Source organism: Phymastichus coffea, unplaced genomic scaffold (genome assembly GCF_024137745.1).
Source record: "Phymastichus coffea isolate CEN01 unplaced genomic scaffold, Cenicafe_Pcof_1.1 PCOF00013, whole genome shotgun sequence".
Classification (NCBI taxonomy): Eukaryota; Metazoa; Arthropoda; class Insecta; order Hymenoptera; family Eulophidae; genus Phymastichus; species Phymastichus coffea.
The window spans coordinates 383091-404677 of NW_026706824.1; the positions used below are offsets into that span (position 1 = coordinate 383091).

The window sequence follows — 21587 nt, forward strand, 5'->3', positions numbered from 1 at the left end:
TGCTCTCTCTACTTTATTTTTATCTATGTACGCCTTATAACAGCTATTTGTCATATGAAATGAGAATAGTTTATCACTCTTTAATTTATATATTTTTTTTTTAATCACATCTTTTCGTAAACTAGCCACCCACGAATTTTCTCATAGCCCGATGAAGTTGTACTTATTAAATTTGTAGCCCCTCAGAAAAAAAAAACATACCGTCATCGTCGTTTTCATCCACGTTCACTGATCTTTGACGACTAAGCGGACGTAGTAGAGCAATGCTAGTTGTAAGACTACAAGTCTCAAACTCGCAGCGGTATCAGCGATATACGCTGCATAAACGTGTTAAAGCAAGCGCGAGAGCATGTTTTATTTTCGAGACCTCCACACAATACACAAAGCGCTCAATTTCAATTACGTTAAGAAATATATTGAAAAAAACTGAATTTTTACTTGCTTATTAATAAAAGTTATATAATGCATTGTTGAAGACGACATACTGGTATATCGCACCTGCAGCTCTTGCGTGTAAAAATCCTTGTATCGCTTTATTGAAAAATCAAAGTAATACAGGTTGTATCATTAAAAAATTCAAGTAAATAGCTCTATTATACCTATTTTCGGACAACGAGTGTTTTTTAATATAAATATTTAATCTTTTCTTTGAAAAAAAAAAAATATTTTCGTCAATTTTGTTCGCGGTTTAAGTGTAGTATAAGCGTATTGAACGATTTTTTCATCGTTTTATTCGAATAGCGCGTAAACTATTGGAACTACGATAAGTGCAGTAGATACAAAAATTCTTGCAGATTAAATAAGAAATCGAAAAAGTTGGGTGGCCAGCTGAAAATAGTTGTAATTTTACGAAAAACTCGGAAAAGCCGATTTTCTGGCCGGAAAATAGATCGTAACTCGGAAAATAAGTACTTTAACGTCTGGTAACCTTGAAAAATCGACTCTCTGACCCAAAATACGAGGTGTGTTCAAAAAGTAAGGTGACTTTGTATTTTTAAGAAAAAATATTTATTTATTTATCAATATTCATGTTGTTCCCTTCAAAGTAATCCCCCTCAGATACAATACACTTATGCCAACGGTTTTTCCAATCTTCAAAGCACTTCTCATAAGCACTTTTCGGGATAGCCTTGAGCTCTTCCAGCGATGCAGTCTTTATCTCTTCAATCGTTGCAAATCTCCGTCTTTTCATAGGTCTCTTAAGTTTTGGGAACAAGAAAAAGTCACATGGGGCCAAATCCGGTGAATATGGTGGCTGAGGCATGATTGTGGTGTTGTTTTTGGCCAAAAAATCTCTCACAGGCAAAGATGAGTGAGCAGGGGCATTATCGTGATGCAAAAGCCATGAATTGTTTTTCCATGATTCTGGGCGTTTTCTTCGTATTACTTCTCGCAAACGGCGCATAACTTCAAGATAATACTGTTTATTCACCGTACGTCCGTATGGTAAGAACTCCTGATGCACCACGCCATAGTAATCGAAGAAAACAGTGAGCAAAACTTTGACATTTGATCGAACTTGGCGTGCTTTTTTCGGCCTTGGCTCATCTGGGCTCTTCCATTGGGACGATTAGACTTTGGTTTCGATATCATAACCATATACCCATGATTTGTCACCCGTTATGACCCTTTTGAGTAAATCTGGGTCGTCGTTGACGTCATTCAACAGTTCTTGAGCGATGCTCATGCGACGGTTCTTTGGTCAAAATTTAGCAATTTCGGAACAAACTTCGCTGACACACGTCTCATGCCCAAAACGTCAGAAAAAATTTCATGGCACGAGCCAAGCGATATACCAACATCCTCAGCAACTTCTCTGATAGTGATTCGACGATTTTCCAGAGCAATTTTCTTCACTGCTTGAACGTTTTCATCAGTTATTGACGTGCTTGGGCGTCCAGAACGAGGCTCGTCATTAGCATTTTCCCGGCCATCTTGGAAGAGTTTGTACCACTTGTAAACATTTTTTTTACTCAGAACAGTTTCACCGTATACCACCGTCAACATTTCAAGTGTTTCGGAGCATTTTATTTTATTTTTTACACAAAATTTGATGCAAATCCTTTGATCCATATTTTCCGATATCAAAAAATCGCCGAGCACGCAAAACACTTATAACTTTTACGCCTCTCACAACCAAACAAAAAATGCTATACACTTGAAACTTGGTACAGATATTCGGGAAGAGTGTACCAACATAACAAAACAAAAAAATCGATAATCGAAAGTACGTTGCCCGTGAAATTTGAAAAGTCACCTTACTTTTTGAACACACCTCGTACATCAGAATATATCAAGTTACCGAAGGGACCACCTATTGCATACAGGGCCCTCCCCAAGCGCCCAGACTGTACGGGGCCATACCATTATTTTGAACTGTAGATGCTTCACGGTAAAACTGAGAATAAAGTTGAAAATTTTTTAAATATTTGGACATGAACTTACCTTCGTTGCTTTGAATAAGCTGCAATTTCGAACCTCATCTTCAACCCTCCGTCTCTAATTAGCACTTGATACACTATTGCAGCCTGGTACGACACATACTTATGCTATGATTAAAGAAAATATTTCAATAAAAATATTTCATAATTCAATCACGTCACAATATTGCTTCTTAAGACGTCTAACAGTCTTTTGTTTTGCAATTTCTTCTAGATTCCTTGCCAGCTAAACTACCACTGAACTTCAGTCTCAAAAATTTTCTGCTTGTATACCAAAAGAAATACATTTGACGAACCCCATAAGAGAAGCTATTCCAGGCCAATAGTAATACCCAAATACTTGTACCATTAGTCATTACCCTCAGAAAAATGTCAATAGAGAGAGGAAAGCGATTTCGGTGCCTCGAGAAAGCTGAGTAATGGAATTGCCACGTTTCAAAAGTAGTTTAAACTTCTACTAGGCTCATTCTGTCTCAAAAGTCAGCTTAGAAGTAGTACCTGTTCTCTACTCCCAACCTAGAAATGTCAGTAGTTATGAAAAAGAAGATGAACTTTGAAATGTTAAATAAAATAGCTATGAATCTATTTGAAAAATTAACATAAATTACATAAACATCAAAATGATCTAGTGGCAGGTATGAAACAAGAAGAATTAAGGATCATTCTTAAACCGATTGTGAATCCCAAATCATTCTCTCAGACCAAATTTTAAGAGCAATTCAAAATCACTATCACCTATATATCGAAATATCAAATGTTTACAAAGATATGCCTTATATTCAGTGTAACATGGATATGATAGATTTTTTTTTATTTAAACAGGAGAAAACTCCCTTCATAAAAAAATACAATAGTGATACACATCGAAAAAATATAACGAAAAATAATACAAATATATAATATAAAATAACCCAGTAGAAATGACATTACAATACATTTAAAAATTAAAGAAATAATTAAAATATAACACAAAGGTGGCACCCATCATAACATCAATCAGCGAAACTGAAGCAACTGAGTTCGTGCCGCATTCTTGAATGCACCCATCGCGCACGAGCACAGATCCGACACATCTCGCAGACCATTGACAACCTTGCAAGACCTATCCACAACGGATATGTGACTCAAGTTCCTTCTCCTAATAGGAACATTAAAAGTATATACTATGAGCGCTTCCTCATTGATCTGACCGGTATCGCAAATCTCAATCTAGCGTATAGGAAGTCTGAGTCAACAAAACCATTGCAGATCTTATAAATAAATAATGCCGCATGATATTCCGTAATCGACTCCATAGAAGCAAATTGATATATTTGAGCAGCTTCCGTATAGTCATGCGACAGAGGACTCAGGCCGTCGCCAAATCTGTTTGCAAGAAAGCGCACAAACCTGTGATGTACTGACTCAAGCCTTGCTCTGATATATTTCAAGTAAGGAGTCCAGATCACAGCTGCATGAAGAAGCACTGAATGGCACATGCGTGTTATAAAGCAAGATTAGTGTGTCGGAATGACGAAAATGGCGAGTACTACACAGAACCGACGACAATGCCCGAGATGCAGATAGGCATACCCTAAAAACGTGATGAATAAATGTTAACCTCTCATAAAACACAACCCCCAAGTCTCTGAATGTTGTACCCCTTTCAATGATGGCATCAGAAATATGATATTGGTGGTGTAACGGTTGAGAAGAGCGACTGTAGGACATAACTGCACATTTTGAGGCATTAACTTCCAATCCATTGTCTAGACACCAAGCATGAAACGAATCCACATCCGATTGAAGCTCCTCCACATGCACTGGCACCAACATATCTCTAAAAATCTTAGCATCATCTGCATAAAACAAGATCCTGGAATGACTGATGACATCGCTACAGTCATTGATGTAGACTATGAAAAGCAATGGGCTCATATGAGAACTCTGCAGAACCCTTGATATAGCACTATAAGGTGCTGACAGCGCATCCTGAAATAACACATGGTAGTGGCGCCCAGACAGATAAGATCCGCACCAACGCAACAGACTCCCCGAGCAGCCACAACGCTCCAGCTTTTGGCTGAGAAGCGCGTGGCATACCATACAGGAGATTTAAATTTTCCTTTCGTTATAATTAAAATCCCTTTCATTTCATTACAATAAAGTTCATCTCTAAATTTCTTTTGTGAAGAGGTAAATGAGTCACAAGTGGTTTTACTGAAGCAGGTTTCGACTTATTTTAATGAACTCACAAGAAACGTTAAATGAAAGTACCTCACAGATGAGAATGAAGATTGGGGCTCTTTCCAATAAAAAAAAATATTTGTTGGATATTTCACTACTTTAGACACAAAGCATTTTTTTATTTCAATAAAATTTTTTACTTATGATAAAATACAATTTTGTTTTTCATTTATTCATTCATACTTGCTTTATCAATACATAAATTATGTGAGTTGTCAAATCCTAACCATTTCACATAGATTTGATTTCCCTGTTTCTTCAAAACTTTTTCCATGAGATAGACAGTAGGATATATGGTATTCTTCAGTTCTTGTTCGTAGAAACCTCCAACAATCAAATTTTCTTAGTAATCTAGTGAATAGCATGTTATGAGTTTTGTTCTCGAAATACATTGAATAGTAAAAATTTCTGTAGACCAATTGGGGGTATATACTTTTTCAAAAACGTATTCAGACTTGCTCACTCGTACTTTATCACCTATTCGGAATTTCGGTTTCCTGAAAAGAAGTTGATCGTAAGAGAATCGTCTCAGTACCTGTATTTCGTTCTCTTTAGTCACATTTTTAGGCTCCATATCTATTCTAAAATGTTTGCGATTATTGTAAGATTTTAATAAATCAGCTAGAATATCGAGTCATTTATAATTTCCTTGTAGACTCAATTTTTCCACATCATATTTTTTAGCGTTCGACTGAAACTTTTACAAATAGATGACTTCAGATTGCTATATAGGTAAAATATAGATTTTTTTTATATTTGATTATTAGATTCTGAAAACTTAAATTGTAGAACTACTTCTAGGAAGTTTCTAGGAGATTTCTAGGAATGCATCCTTTTTTTAATATAGACTCCATTGTACAAGTGACATCTGAACTAGTTTTTTGTTTCACAGGAACGGCCCGAGAGTATTTTGAAAATATGTCGATGACAGTTAATAAATATTGAAATCCTTTGTTCTTTCTCGAGTAACTTTGCATCTCTATAAGATGAGCTTGCCACGTATCAACTATACTGCGTACATCAACTTTTCGACACGGATAGTTACGACGTGCTGGTTTGCGTAGCTCATCAACGACTCTTTGATGTTTGATATTTTATTGATTGTTAATTATTTCACTGTTTATTTAGATATTATTTTTTTTGTGAAGTTAATTACATTTTATCAACAGATGATCTAATATACGGTTTTTGATTCTCAAATTTCTGTTGTACCTGAGTATCCTTTTCGTTAATATTTATAACCTCCGCTTCAATTAATTCAGATGCGAAATCTAAATTTATTGTGTCTTCAGCTTGTAGAGGCAGAGCAATCTTACAGATAATTTTTCTGTCTATATCCCAATGACCATCTACAGTGATTTTATACTCTATATCAGGAGAACTACGAGAACCCTTTTCTTTGTTCAATTTACGATCAAACACGTTAACGCTCATTCTAATACTGATATACTCGTACAGTTAGAGTCCTTTCTGAATATATATAACCTGATTCACGTAATTAATTCTTTAATGATTGAGTGAGTTTTACTTATATTAATAGGATTACCAGCTTGCTTGTTCAGCTAAAAGTAATCTTAGTGGATCAACAAACTTATTCGGGTCATTCTAGTAGACATAGTCAAACAATGTTGCTTTTCTTGCGACTCTGTGACAAAGTAAAAGACTACTTTCACCAACAAACTTACGTTTCTTAGCACTACCATTGCCGAGAGGTAAATTAGGACCAATGTAGATTTTGAATTTTTTTACATGTTTATTTCGATATTCTCCATTTGAGTCAAATCGTTTCCGATGAGCATTAGTGTTTTCAAGAATTTTTACATAATTTTCTTCATCCACTGAACAAATTATATAAGAATTGGATTCTTTACATAAAAGAAGTTCCATTAAACCAAGAGTCTTGGTGTATCTTTAATTATTCATGATCACTTTATCACTTTCCAAATAAATAGGAGAATTATCAGTTACTTACTCATTTTCCGTTAGTCTAGATTTCTAGATACTTTTCACATTAGGCTCGTGTAACAGTCTAATATAGTTTCCTGAAATTAAGTCGTCGAGTAGTTGCGATTTTATCTAAATTTATAGTAATAGCATAGATTCATCATAAGTAGACTTATCAATGTCATCGTCAGTATCAATAACAGATTCAAATGTACACTACCGTCCATAAAGATTTGCCATCCCCTTGCTGAAATCATCAAAACTTTAGAGTTTTATGGCTCAGTTTCTATAAGAGCTAGAAAATCCTGCGGGGTCTCATTTGAAAGGTCTTGCTAAGACCTTTCAATTGTTGTAAAACATAATTGATTTTATTTGTTTTTTGTACAACTTGTGACGTCATAAACAAATTGTTTTTTTTTAATTTTTTCACATCAACTTCGACCCCGATTTATTTATATAACGGATTCTACGATGGAAAAACTGTATAAGCCATTCGATAGAGCTTTCAAAAAGCTACAAAATCCATATCCGGAAAATTTTTTTACCTTTATTTTTTATGAGCTATATGGTGTTTTATACAAAAACAAAGATTTTCAAAAAATGGGCTGTATTTCTTTTATTTTCAACTCTAAAGAAAAAACTCTCGGAAGAAAAAATGTAGTATTTGGCAAGAGCTATCAACTGCGCCACTCAGAATTTAAAAAAAAAAATTTTTTTTTTCACGTTTTTTAGAATTGAAATTTTTCTCAAAAAAAACTGAAATTACATATATTTAATAAAATTAGTAAGTAACTAGTATTTATAACTGAATTGGCTTACAAACAATGATAACAAGATACATTTATTGAACCATAATTTATTACTTACTCAGAATAGATTAACATAATTTGGTTACAATTTTTTTACAAAATTTATTTATTACAACGTTTCAATAATAACATAAGAATAATAATTTCATTTTTTATAATACTAATAACGCTTGTAATCAATATATTATCACAATCTGAATATAAGTTTCAGTTGTAAACAAAAACGAAACAATACTAATTATTTAAACGTTTTTTTCATCGAACTGTCCACCTTTGTTTGCTATAACTACTTTACAAATTCGAGGCATTCGTGCTACAAGTTTCTCTAAAGTTTCTGCACTTATTTTTTTCCACTCATTTTCTAAGATATTCCAAAGATCCTTCTGGGAAGTAGGTCCTACCTTCCTTACAGCTCTATCTAGATCATCCCACAGCAGTTCGATAGGGTTAAGATCAGGAGAGTACGGTGGCCATTCCATCACAACTAATTTTTTTTTCTTCTCCAATTGAGCAAGATAACTTTTACATAACTTTGAAGTATGTTTTGGGTCGTTATCTTGTTGGAACGTAAATTTGCGACCAATTATTCTTGTTCCGATCAATTTTAAGAAGGTCACCAACCTTAGAACCACCAAAACAACCCCATACCATTACTGAGCCGCCACCATGTTTAACCGAAGCACATATATTTTTCTCTAAATGTTTTTGCTTATTTTTTCTCCGCACAAAACATCTGCGTTTACTACCAAAAACCTCGAATTTGCTCTCATCAGACCACAAAACTTTTTTCCAATCATCAATGGTCGAAATTTTATGTTTTCTGGCCCAACCCAATCGTTTTTTTTTATTAATCGGTTTTAGTAAAGGCTTTTTAATTGCTATTCGACCGTGTAGTCCATCTTCATGAAGTCGTCTCTTTATCGTAGTAACACTAAGTTTAACATCATACGCTTTTTGAGTTTCAACAGCAAGTTCGGGTGCCGTGAGTTTTGGATTATGTGTACTTGTATTACAAATGTGTTTATCAGTAGCGCTCGTAGTTTTCCTAGGCCTTCCTGAAATTTTTTTGTTTTTGATATTTCTTTGAGTTATGAATTTTTTAATGTTAAAATCAACTGTTCTTCTTAGAATATTCAAAAATTTGGAAATTTCATTATTACTTTTATTCACTTTATGCAAGGCTACTATCTCAGATCGCTCTTCAATGCTTAAGTTTCTTTTTTTCGTCATTTTTAATGAACAAAAAATACATGTATAATTTACTGACTAGATTGGACACATTGATATTTCACTCATTAAAGCTGATAAGAGACTGAATTTCCATACGTATTCTCTGCTATATGTATACATTCATGAAAGTCAAGTAAATCAAACCACGTAAACATTCAGTGATAATCACAGTGATTATCGGTGAGGACAGTACTGTAGAAAGTCATTAAAAATGAAAACAATGCAAATTCCTCTGTTACAAACGTCTAATACAATAAATGTATCTTGGTATCATTGTTTGTAAGCCAATTCAGTTATAAATACTAGTTACTTACTAATTTTATTATATATATGTAATTTCAGTATTTTTTTTAGAAAAATTTCAATTCTAAAAAACGTGAAAAAAAAAATTTTTTTTTTTTTTAATTCTGAGTGGCGCAGTTGATAGCTCTTGCAAAATACTACTTTTTTTCTTCCAAGAGTTTTTTCTTTAGAGTTGAAAATAAAAAAAATACAGCCCATTTTTTGAAAATCTTTGTTTTTGTATAAAACACCATATAGCTCATAAAAAATAAAGGTAAAAAAATTTTCCGGATATGGATTTTGTAGCTTTTTGAAAGCTCTATCGAATGGCTTATACAGTTTTTCCATCGTAGAATCCGTTATATAAATAAATCAGGGTCGAAGTTGATGTGAAAAAATTAAAAAAAACAATTTGTTTATGACGTCACAAGTTGTACAAAAAATAAATAAAATCAATTATGTTTTACAACATTTGAAAGGTCTTGGCAAGAACTTTCAAATGAGACCCCGCAGGATTTTCTAGCTCTTATAGAAACTGAGCCATAAAACTCTAAAGTTTTGATGATTTCAGCAAGGGGATGGTAAATCTTTATGGACGGTAGTGTACGTAGTATCTAACGGTTGTAGAGTAATATGAATCTCATTTATAGTACTATTAATGTATGGATAACTCTTAGAACTGTTTGCTTTCGACTTGAATATTTTATCAAAGGCGATTTTATTCTTTTACTTTGACGATGCACCAACAGTAGCAGTAGTAGTAGCAGTATTAAACATCAGAAAGTGAGATATTTTCATGTAAATCAAAAGAAGCACTTCAATTTCTTTTTTTTCCTAAAGAAAACTACACTTAACTCAATCTGAACATTTCATATTATTTTTTATGAAATCAACCCTTCGGAAGGGGTAAAAACAACTTCTAACAATGGTTAGATCTATAAAAATTCTTAAAAATCAAAACAACTGATAAGTGCGTTATATTTAAAGGAAATTATGAAAACAGCACTCAACTACAATATTTGTGAAAAAACTAGTCCTTTAAAGAAGGAAGAAACTACCCCTAAACGTGGTTACGACACTATAGTTGCAAACTAAGAAAATTTTCGACTTTGGTGAATTTTTAACCACCACAAGATTCCATTAAAAATATATTCACATCGTTAAAAGTGTGCATATTCACTGCATGAAATAAATATGTCATTGATATTGTTTTGCAACGATTGCCGAAAATCGTTACGACTCGCACGCACCGTCAAGCGTGGCTATGCGAAATAGCCGTGATCGGCTTAGGTTAGAGAGAGAGAGAGAGAGGGCGCGTTAGGGGCAACGACCGGGACGGGAGGGCGAGCGAGTTAGTATAGCAGAGTTCGTCAGCCTTGCTACATCGTGTCTTTCGCCAAGTTACTCACAACAGTGTCAAGGGATTATAGGAGTGAACATTAGATATTCTGTGCGAAGTGTTGCAAGTGACTGCGTGTCCTGTACCTCGGGCATAGCAACAACGGCTGCAACAACAATCCCGCAGCAGTATTTGCAGCGCAGCCCAACGACAGCAGCCAAAGCAGGTGGCAGCGGCAGCTCTTTGTTTTTGTAAGCGGATACGGTTGGCCACCGTATCCGAATCATCTTTGCGGTAAGGGCACTGCACTTTTGCGTTGATTTTGCGTGCGATCCCTCGCAGCGTGTGCGGTGATTTTCGTTAATATTGTTGCGCGTGCGGTTAGTCAGCGATGTCCGTGGAATTAATTCTCTCTCTCTCTCCCCGTTAGATTAATCTTGTATACATAGCGTGCGTCCAAGACTCTCGGCTACTCATCCCGTGTATAAGATTTAGTTATCATAATAAAGTGGTTCGTGGACAATACGAGACGACTTTATTATTTCGTCTCACCTTGCACCGGTATTTATGTTTTGATTTGAACGCGCCGAGAATTCATCATAGACTGCGAGTGCGATAGATAGAGTCGTTCGTCAAACGAGTTATCGGCTGCGGCCGACAGAGCGCTGGTGAGCGAGCGCACCAGCACTTCTAGCGGTCAGTACGAGCATCGGAGTTGGTTCGCTATGAGAACTCGGCGCAAGCGCACACCGGCATAAGGTGAGTTAGCGTGCTCCAAGCACGTAGTTAGCAGAACACCGGTTGGCCGTTACGGCAATAACAATTGCTTGGGTTTAGCGACTAATCGACAGCCTGTTACAGTTTATATTTTTACTGATGCTGTTTAATTGTTTTACTTTATGGGTATTTCCAACCCTGAAACAGGAATATTTTTCGAAAATTTTCGAAAAACGATAAAGGATACTCATCCTTACTTTTCTTGACGAGTAATTTGGTATCGGCCGCATATTTTTAGCGTATTTCTACAATTTTCTAGCGAAATCCAGAAAACGGGCTAAAAAAACAGCTTATTTTGTGGTCACTCTTTATTGTATAAAAATCTAAATAGTAATGACATTGTGAAAAAAGTTCTTTTTTAATCAAATTATTTTTAATTAAATATATTTGATGTAACGGTTCTATCTATGAGTTAGTTTATTATTTCACTGAATTACTGCAACCCGTTAAACTCATCCATCCGTTTACATCAATTAGCATATTGAACTGCGCCACCTCACCTATTATTTGATTGTCTTGGTACAAGAGTCTAATTTCGTAACAAGGAGCGTGACGTCACAGATTGATAGATATAGATATGATGATTTTTGTTATTTGAATAAAATATCTTAATTAAACGTAATTTTGATGTAACAAAGCATTTCTTATATAGATTTTAGTACATAGATTTAGACTATAATAATTCGAATTGCGTTTAATTATTAAATATTAATGAATTTTAATATGCAAAGTTAATTTGTTAATTACACTATAAATATTAATTAGTAGAAAAATGTGGATACTCCATATTCAAAAGAAATATCTCAAAAACATGAATAAAAATTGGTTTCATTAATAACAGTTTAATAATAACTGTTATTAATAAACAAAAAAATCAATAATTTATTAAAACATTAAGTTGTATATAGAACAAATGCGTTAATTTTACACATATTAATGATAGCTTTATAATTTATAAATCTCAAATAATTAATCTAGTAATTACATTATAAGATTATAGAAAAAACCGTTACAAATATGAAAATTTGTTATAATTCAAATGTTATTACTAATATCAAATGTTATTACTATTCAACTAATTTGAGTATTTATTTTTAGAAATTACTTCTAAAATTAATAAAAGATAAAGTTATGTAAAAATTTAATATTGTTTTATAGTAAATATTGTAATATTGCATTAATGAACTTTCTTAGTTAATAACTTTTGACGATACTATTTGTGATAATTGTAAATTACACTAAATCGTCCAATAACTAATTTTGTAATGTTTACATGTGTTACAACTTTAGTACTAATGTTTAATTACTTGTAAATTAAGAAAATTCATTTCTCAAAATTTGCGAATATTTTTTGAAGATTCGAAAACTTCTCGAAAAAATCTCTGCGAAAATAGGTGGGAAAATCTGTGTATAAATACGCTGATTATTGCACAGACTGGCATTCACTCCAAGCCTTGCAAAGTGAGCGCATGAAATTGAATAAATTTGGCTAATACCTAAGTTCTTTCACTCATTGTGATTAACTGAGCAATCCTCTTCCTTTCCTATAATTCATACTGAACTTATAGAACACTTCGCGCTATAAGAAACTTGGGCTGAATTATATCCTTTATAAGAAAGACCTTAGCTCTGCTTATGGGACAATTCGCACCATAAGGAACTAGGACAAAGTCTGACTTTCCTTGAAAGTTAGCTTATATTTGCATATACTTGATTTATTGATTTATTTCATATTGACAATTAGAGTAAATTTGAAAAGAAACGAATTCTTACTCATTAACGTGACAAGACCACGAGGTTACGAACTAATAATTGTACTAAAGTGATACGAATATCACTTTGAAAATTTAAATATATCTGTTGTTTACTACGATTTAACCCCATAAAAAATTTCTACAAATTTTTCTATTATATTATATTACTCTTACACATACATCTGTTTCTATCCCTCAACATTCGCTATGTACCCCTGTATCACCTACAAATATAAACACATTCAGCCTTTCTAACACTCGACCACTTCCAATTGCGAATCAGTTTAGGATAAACCTACAACCTGACACTTTTGATGGTACTTCATAATTCCACGATTTCATTCATCAGTTCGACATTATTGCTCAGTTTAATAGATGGAATGACAACAAAAGATGTATTGCATTAGTTTCTTATTTACGTGGACAATCTCGAACTGTATTAGATATATTCGAACATGGCTGTGTAAATTTTGTAGAGATACGTTCAAAATTAGACCTTCGATTTGGCAATAGTTTTCAGGCATTAAATAGTTTTTCATTATTTCAAAATAGACGTCAAAAACAATCGAAGGATTTCGCTGTACTGGCTATGGATTTGGAATGATTAGCCAGATCAGTATTTGCTCACCCTTCACCGGAAGAGCAGGATAAGATTGCTTGTTCACAATTTATCCTTGTTCTGCTTGATAATTCAATTAATAAATGCTGTCGCTCATGCTTTTAAGATAAAAGCTATTAAAGAACAAAATCGTAGATTGACCCCACAATTTCCACCATTGCTTGGTTTTGTTCCTGCTATCCCAAATGCGACTGTCCAAAATTTTTATCAACCACAAAAACCTCTTTCGGGTAACCAACATGCCCCTACTAAGAAGTTCACTGACCCCGGGTGTTGGTGGGAGTGTAGTTCCAGTAATCACATCAGCGTTAATTGCTCTAAGTTTACTAAGAAGGGAAATTAGAATGTGTCAAACTTTCTGGAGCGTGTTTGACAAATTGTAACAAAGCCCCATTGCAACCATGTAATCCTAATTCTCTTCATTTCCGAAGAATTTCAAGGAATCCGAAAATTTTTCATTTTTCTGGTAAAGTTAATGGAACTTCATGTACATTTAGAATCAATTCCGGCTCTGATATTTGAATTTTAAATTTTAAATTGTTTGATCCCAGTAAAGAAAGAATTCCTTGTAATTCTTCTAACCTTAAATACCCTACAGGCGAAAATGTTCCTGTATATTTTAAGACACCTGTTAATGTAGAATTAAGAAAACACCGTTTAGATTTAATTAGCTATATTTAGATATTTTTGATATAGAAACTTGACTGAAAAGAAAGATTTCTTTTTCCAGCCATACTCCTTCGATTTCTCTTCATGAATTGTGCGAATATTTTAAATAATTTACCGAGGAAGACAGTATGTTTGATACCTACTAAACATATGTTTTCAATACTTAATAATACTATGTTCAATAAACTATAGTTTGAAAAGATAAAGCTAATTGCCAATGATTGTTTCAAATGTTCAAAGAGATAAAAAAAACTTGTTATGAAAATGTTAAATGAAGATAATGACAATACTTATGGAATTTTTCGAGTAATCAGAATCAAAATAGATTGCAAGATTATGGTATGCAAAAATATCGATGTGCCCATCGGATTAGTTAATGGAAATATAGCAACAGTTATTGCAGTGAGCAAAAGAAAAATAGGTATAGATAGCGTTACTATTAGACTAGAATTAAATCAAGTGTATTCTATCAAACGATTAGAATACTAATTCCAAATATTAAATCAAGTATTGATAACGATAGAACATTTTCTGATTTTTTTCAGTTATGCTATTACTATTCATAAAAGTCAAGGTTCATGTTTAGAAAATGCCGTTGTAGAAGTTGGAAACAGCATTTTTAGTTGTAGTTAACCGAATGTAGCTTTATCTAGGATTACTAAATTAGAAGGCTTGAATTTAATTAATTTTGATCCTTCTAGTATTAAAGCTAATAAGTCAGCTATAAGAGAATATAATAGACTGAGAAAACAATATTGCACAGATTTTGATATTTATCATATTTCGGTTAACGATGTCTACAAAAATAATAAAATATTTGATAGTTATGGTCAATATCACGTCATTTATTGCAGATTCAAGCTGATAATGTTAATAACATTTTACAATGTTCATTAAGCCCATTCATTCATCCATTGCTTGATAAAAATTGCTTATCTTACGCAAAATCATGTTTACAGAGCCTATTTCATTGCCAATTGATTAAAAACTTTTACTTAAGTGCAAGGATCGAGATGTACTAATACAAATATTTAAACAATATGTTACCAAATCTTCAGTTAACTTAGTCCTGATTTTTTTTAATACTACCAAGTATTTATTCCTAATTCAACAAGATGCTATAGATTATTTATCGAATATATATCAAACTTGAAATAATAGATAAACTTACTGAATATGAACTTATGATTGGAATAAAATGCTCAGATTGTGATTTTAGATCTAAATACAACACGTAATTGTATTTAAAATTTATACTTTAATACAGACAGGAATGGAGCATATAAGTTGTGTAACGGGAGAAGTTATCTGAAAAATGGAAAATTTATTAAGCACAAACTCTCACGATGCAGAGCTAACCGTCACTCCGTTAAACACGTATAGTTGTACGTGTATTTGCCTTTACGTCAGATGATTTCGTTTAAGTGTCTTCTTTCCAACAGAATTGAACTCACCTTAAGTCACGTGACTTGTAACACTTGATGTGTCTTAGGTGTGAGCGACTTTACACCTAATCCGCTTAATTCCCTAGATGAAATCAGATTAAAACCTAAGCCTTTACAAATCGCTTAAGCTAATGGGAAATTAAATGACGTAATCAGCGAATGAAATTAACTAACTTTAATTAGTAAAAAAAAACTACAGTCTTTTATGGTCCGAAAGACTAACGCAACGGATTTTACAATTAGTTATGTCCGCGGAAAACGGTATCGACTTACATGCACATTTCGTCTGAAGGTTGAGTGGAAATAATGCTGCACCCTCGGCAGCCCCTGCGGATCCGAGTTTGGCGCAGCAGCGAGCTTCGGTTCCGCTGATTTCTGAGCAGCGGGGCGCGCAGCGGAACGTTGAAAGTGTAGGCGGAGGCTCGCATACGTTCGAAGGAAGTTGTTTCTCGTTCAGAGGATCGGGGCATAGGAGCTCGCAATGTCCAAGCCTCATGACTCGCAAGGGAGGTAGGCCATCTTCCACGTATTATGGATGTCGACAGCCCGGCCACTTCTCGAATGAGTGTCCGAGTGCGTCAGTCAGCTGTTAGATTTATGGATTCGTATTTCAGAACTGCCCGAAGTGCGCGAGCAGCATCGAGCAGCAGGGAAACGCGCAGGTGTGGGCTGAAGTTCGCTCGTCGACCCTTGCTTGAGTTTACTCGGGCGAGCATTGCTTGTACCAAAGCATGGTGGCTTGCGAGATGTTGGGCGGATCGGGAAAGGGAAACGATCGGAAAGAGGTCGAGCTGAGCAAGACTACGTTAATACTCGCAGCCGAAGCACACAACCTGAACAGTGGAAGCACTGGGAGTAGACAGATGCGCGTAGTCAGCGACGCGAATTCGAGAATGCCTGATGAGAGAGCAAGAGAATTTTAGGATAATTGGTTGCGTCCTTATTACCAATGTGAGAAGTCAGATATTAATGACGGTGAATTTTGAAAGGCTGTAGCACGAACAGATAGGAATAAGGTGCTAGAACCCAGTAGAGAGAAAAGAAATAACGGGGCCAAGAATGAGAAGTTCTAGGTGCTACGTCAGCGATCCGGTCGAACGCAGGTTGAGCGCGTGGCGAAAGAGTTGCCACAAAGCTCCCGGTTAATCTCGGATTCGCATGTAGAGAACGAGCGATCGGATCAAGAGAGGGTCGAGCGTATGACCGATGCGTCGCCACGAGGCTCCTGGCTGCTCTTGAAAAAACAGGTAGAAGAAGGTGGTTCGATCGAGCGCGAGTTGAGCGGATAATGATCGCATCGCTGTATCGCCCTCTGTCGCTCTCAGACAACCGAAACTAAAGGAATGAAAGTGGGCGAAGAGAGTCGGGGGTAGATCATTCGATAGGCCACGCGAAAATAGCAGAAACTCCTTCCGTTTTAGTGGAGGGAAGGGCCGAGGCAAGCTTGGGTGGTCAGCCTGCGAATCAAGGCGAGGACGATAACGCAGCTCAAGTGGCAGTAGTAGAAAATAGGTTTTTCCTTAACATTAACATAAACGGGAAGGACTACCTGGCGTTGTTGGATTCGGGTACGCAGGTTACGGTAATGGGTCCAGAATTGACAAATAGGTTTGCGTCGTCTTTGAGCCCGCCGACAATTTTTTAAGAGGAGTCTCGGGCGAGAAACCGGATCCTTTAGGCGACTTAAAGCTAAATATTGAAGTAAGAGGAAAAAGCGGGAAGTTGATCGCATGTGCGGTAGTGCAGTGCGCTTATGATTTGATCCTTGACGCAGATTTTTGGAACGCGTGGATGCAGAAGATTAGCATCAAAAGGCGGGAATGCCGATCGAGAGGCTCACAGGAAAGGATTCCCTTCGCGAGTGACGGGAATAGGTCGGCATAAGTGTTCATCGAGTACGCGGGACTTGCGAGATATAGGGACACTCTGCGTAAACAGGTGATGGCACTGGTGTACATCATAGTGTTCGAACCTGGAGCTGCCCCGATCGTGGCGAAGTTAATCAAGCACATAATAGACATCAGGAATACGAGACCGATTAAAACGCCTACATGACAGATGTAGGCGTTTTAAGTTAGCCTAGAAGAGTGCACCAGCCTATTTTCACTAGTACGCTAGCCCACCTTAGCAAGTGCAGCAGCTAAATGACGAGAGGCAAGACAAAGGGAGAGAGCTATCACCAGAGTTCATCACCATCACCTCGGCAAGGCGGAAGCTAATCTTCCATCAACCCGAGTGGCAACCACCCGCATGGCACAGCCAGGTTTCCTAGACGTTTGTCGCCTACAGTAATTAAGGTCAAGGACACTTTTGTATTTTCTCTCTCTCTCTAAGGCGGTATGGCAATGATGCGAGAATTAGGAAAGTCACAAGGCGTTCACGCGCCGGTCACTTTCTGGTAGTCACATGGCCAACGCATTAGGTTATGTTTGCGAGTCGTCAAGGCGATCACTCGCCGGGCGATTACGTTGAACGTGGATCAAGTTAAGTCGTCGTATCGCAATATAATTTTCATAGTTTGAGAGTGGATTGACCAAGTGTCGTTTCTAATGTAAGCGTTGATTATTGTGAGTGCGGATTTTCGTATGTTTGTTAGAATTAAAGTTTTGTGTACACGTAGTTATAATTAAAGTATTCATAACCTTCCCCTTTTAAAATAATTCGTCCATAAATTCGTTGGGCAAACAATAATTAAAAGAATCGTGTGACATACAACTGTCAAAAAATGAGTACAGGAAATATATAACTCCATTAAATACTGTATATTCACTCACCTAATATTAATAAAACAGATCCAGCATACAGTAGAGATACTTTGTGGTCAGAGGTAGCTCCTGGTGCAAGCTGAACAAGACCGACCACTAGAATAATTGCTCCCAGTAGAAGTAAAATGACTATAGCGTGTAATCCGGAAATCTTTGAATTAATGAATATATTTTATTAAATATGTGAACATATAGACATCATGTTTGTAAATAAATTTTTCATAATAGAATCGTTATAAATTACTTAGAAAAATAATGTCTATGTATGCAGGTTATTTATCTTACTATTTTGGCAAAAAATCCGTTTAGACCTATCATGAATAAGAATATGATATATATAAAAATTCTGAGATAAAATGAAATGTAATTATCTTTTAAATAAAAACTTTCGTTATATGATTTAAATTTCTTGAGGTAAGTAACGTTCATTAATTTATTTTTCATCGTTTCAACTTAGATAACCATGAAATTTTTTACTTGTCTTTATAGAGATAAATTTATTTTGTAATAAAATTGTTTACTATAACTAGGAGCTTATTTACTCCACCTAGTTGTTAAGGTGGATGCACATGAAGATACACATGAATATTCCTGTGCAATATCATCCCTTCATGATTGTTCAGGTCTCGGCCTGCATTTCCCAATTTTCCTTTTATCATCAGTTTTTTCTGTGGCTCAAATCCATGAATCTGTGATGAATAGTTGTGACATCATGGCTTTAAAAATATTAAAAGTAAATGTTTAGCCTAGTTTTCAATCTCACCCATGTACAATATCGCCAGATCGAGTCTTGCTTCTTGTTAACTCACAATACGATTGTTGATGATATTGGTTTTATATTCTGGATTACAAGTTGCAACTGGAATAAAATATTCTCTGATGTCACAAATTCATCCAGAACTCATCTCAGATCTCACCAGAGGGATACTCCTTATGGACCATCTTGTCCCTTCTTCCAAAATGTGACATAGTGGCATTTGTACATTTACGCTCTGCGTAAAAGTATAAAGATCAGAGCAACGGAAATAGTATAGCAATGTATGTTTCAGGCCACCCTGCGAGGGGTCCATAACCCTTTGATCCCCTGGCCTAACCATTAATAATAATTATTAATGTTAATAATTATTTACAATTTTTGAGGAAGCGTTTTATATTGAGGAAGGTTCCTAGGGCTCCTAGTCCCTAGGGATCCTACCTACTGCTTTCTGTCTAATTTATTTTAAAAGATATAAATATTATTGATAATTTAATTGCTACATTGAAAATGAAATGAATAGAAAGCGATAATTAAAAAAAAAGAAGAGACTGATTGGAGAATCCAACAGGCATCCTCTGTGTTGGCAGGCTAGCGCTCTACCATTAGAGAAAATGCCACATGTACCTTAGAGAATGCTTGTTGTCACATACATTTGGTATAGTGCCCTAGCGTGCGGAGGAGGGAAGCGCGTGTTCAGCTTGACTTGGCAGCTTTCTCTCTCTCTCTCTCTCTTTCTCTGTCTCTATCTCTTTCTTCTTCCACGCTCTGGCTCAACATGGACCACGACGCACGGAGGAGGAGGAGGGGAGCGCATGCTGTCTATAGTTCTGCCTTGAGGATGCACTGCTATAGTAGTAAATGCGTGCTGTCTCTCTCCCATGCTTTAGCTCAGCGTAGACTATGGCGCGCGGAGGAGGAGGGGAGCGTATGCTGTCTATAGTTCTGGCTTAGGATGCGCTACTATAGTAGTAAATGCGTGCTTCCTTCATGGAGAGAGCTTCATTTACTACCATTGTTCTTTTCGTAAAAATGCTAGAGACTGCGAGCGCAGTCGCTCGACTGGTACCTCATTCAGATGTTCCTCCTAAACATCTCTACTAGGAGAGAACCTCATTCCAATCCTTTCACCTTTTCTTGCAATCGCTTGAGATGTAATGTAAAAAATCAATAAATGAAAAACTAACTACAGTCGCTATTCCAAATAATTGCAACTTTTTAAAAAAATGTTCTTCTGTGTTAAAAAAACGTGACATTACTCCAATATCTTTATTACAAAAACTAATACAAGACTTCATACGTTTAGGAAAAGACAAATCTGATTTATTAGACAACACTAGTATTGTCTACAGTTTTAACTGCCAACAATGTTCAGCTGTCTACATAGATAAAAGTAAGCGATCCTTAAAATTTAGATTAAATGAACACAAAAAAAACATTGACTCAGATACAGTAGTAGCTACACATAGAAGAATTTTCTCACACAAATTTGACTGGGACAAAGCTAAGATATTGGATTATGATAAGAATTACAAGAAACGCAGAATATCCAAAATGTTGTAAATCGGCTTGCATAAAAACACTTTAAATAGAAAAGAGGATATACAATATTGTTTAGTTATATGATACATCATGCCCTAGGTGGAAGCATGTGTGGAATTCATTTTTGTTCTTCGTTTGAAATTTTTATCTGATTCAATGCTAATTAATTAGAGGTTAAATAAAAACACTTGTTTGGAAAAAAAGCCTAGAGGCTTAAAAAAACTTATTTATTGACAAATAAATTGAAATTGAAATTGAAATGAATCGCACGCACTTAATCACGACGAGAAAACATGAACAATTCGCTCGATTGATCGTTAAGATGCGGTGCCGGAATTCGCACTATTGCACGGTGCTTGCTCGCGATCATAAATCGAAAAAATTTTCAAGTGGCCGACTTGAAAAATCTAGTAGCATTTTTTGATGATATTTGCGTATATTCTAAAACATTCGATGAATGCTGTTAAAAAATCATCGAATTAATGAAACGCTTTCGCAAAAATAATCTGGTTCTTCATCCGAAAAAATTCTACGCCCAAAAATTGAATATCTAGGATGTGTAATCTTGAAAGACGGATTACATCCGTGTAACGATAAGCTACACGCAGTAAAAAAATTCCCGGTCCCGCGCGCGCCGAAGAATGATAAATAATGGCTGGATCTGGCAGGATATAATAAACGATTTATATAAAATTTTTCTAAAATTGCTAAACCACTTACAACTATATTGAAGCAGCGCCAGCCTTTCATTTGGGCGGAAGAGAAGCAAAAAGCCTTCGAGATACTCCGAGATAAATTATGTGAACCTCCGGTGCTTAAGCACCCACATTTTGACAGAACATTTTTTCTGACCACCGACGCATCAAAAATCGGAATCATAGGGTCGCTTTCTCAATTTAATGACGAAGAGCGAAAACACGTTGTCGCATACTTTCACTTAGTCTCACACCTACTGAAAGTAACTACCCCGCTATTTAACTCGAACTTTTAG

The 21587-nt window shown here is 35.5% G+C and overlaps 1 protein-coding gene across 2 annotated transcripts in view; it reads right to left on the reverse strand.

Moving 5' to 3' along the window:
- The window catches only part of LOC131673252 (uncharacterized), a 1160519-nt gene that overhangs the window by 275606 nt on the left and 863326 nt on the right, over nt 1-21587 (reverse strand). For both annotated transcript variants that reach the window (XM_058951130.1, XM_058951139.1), the window contains one exon: nt 18310-18451. In XM_058951130.1, the coding sequence (XP_058807113.1) occupies nt 18310-18451 (142 nt within the window). The remainder of the gene's footprint in view (nt 1-18309; nt 18452-21587) is intronic.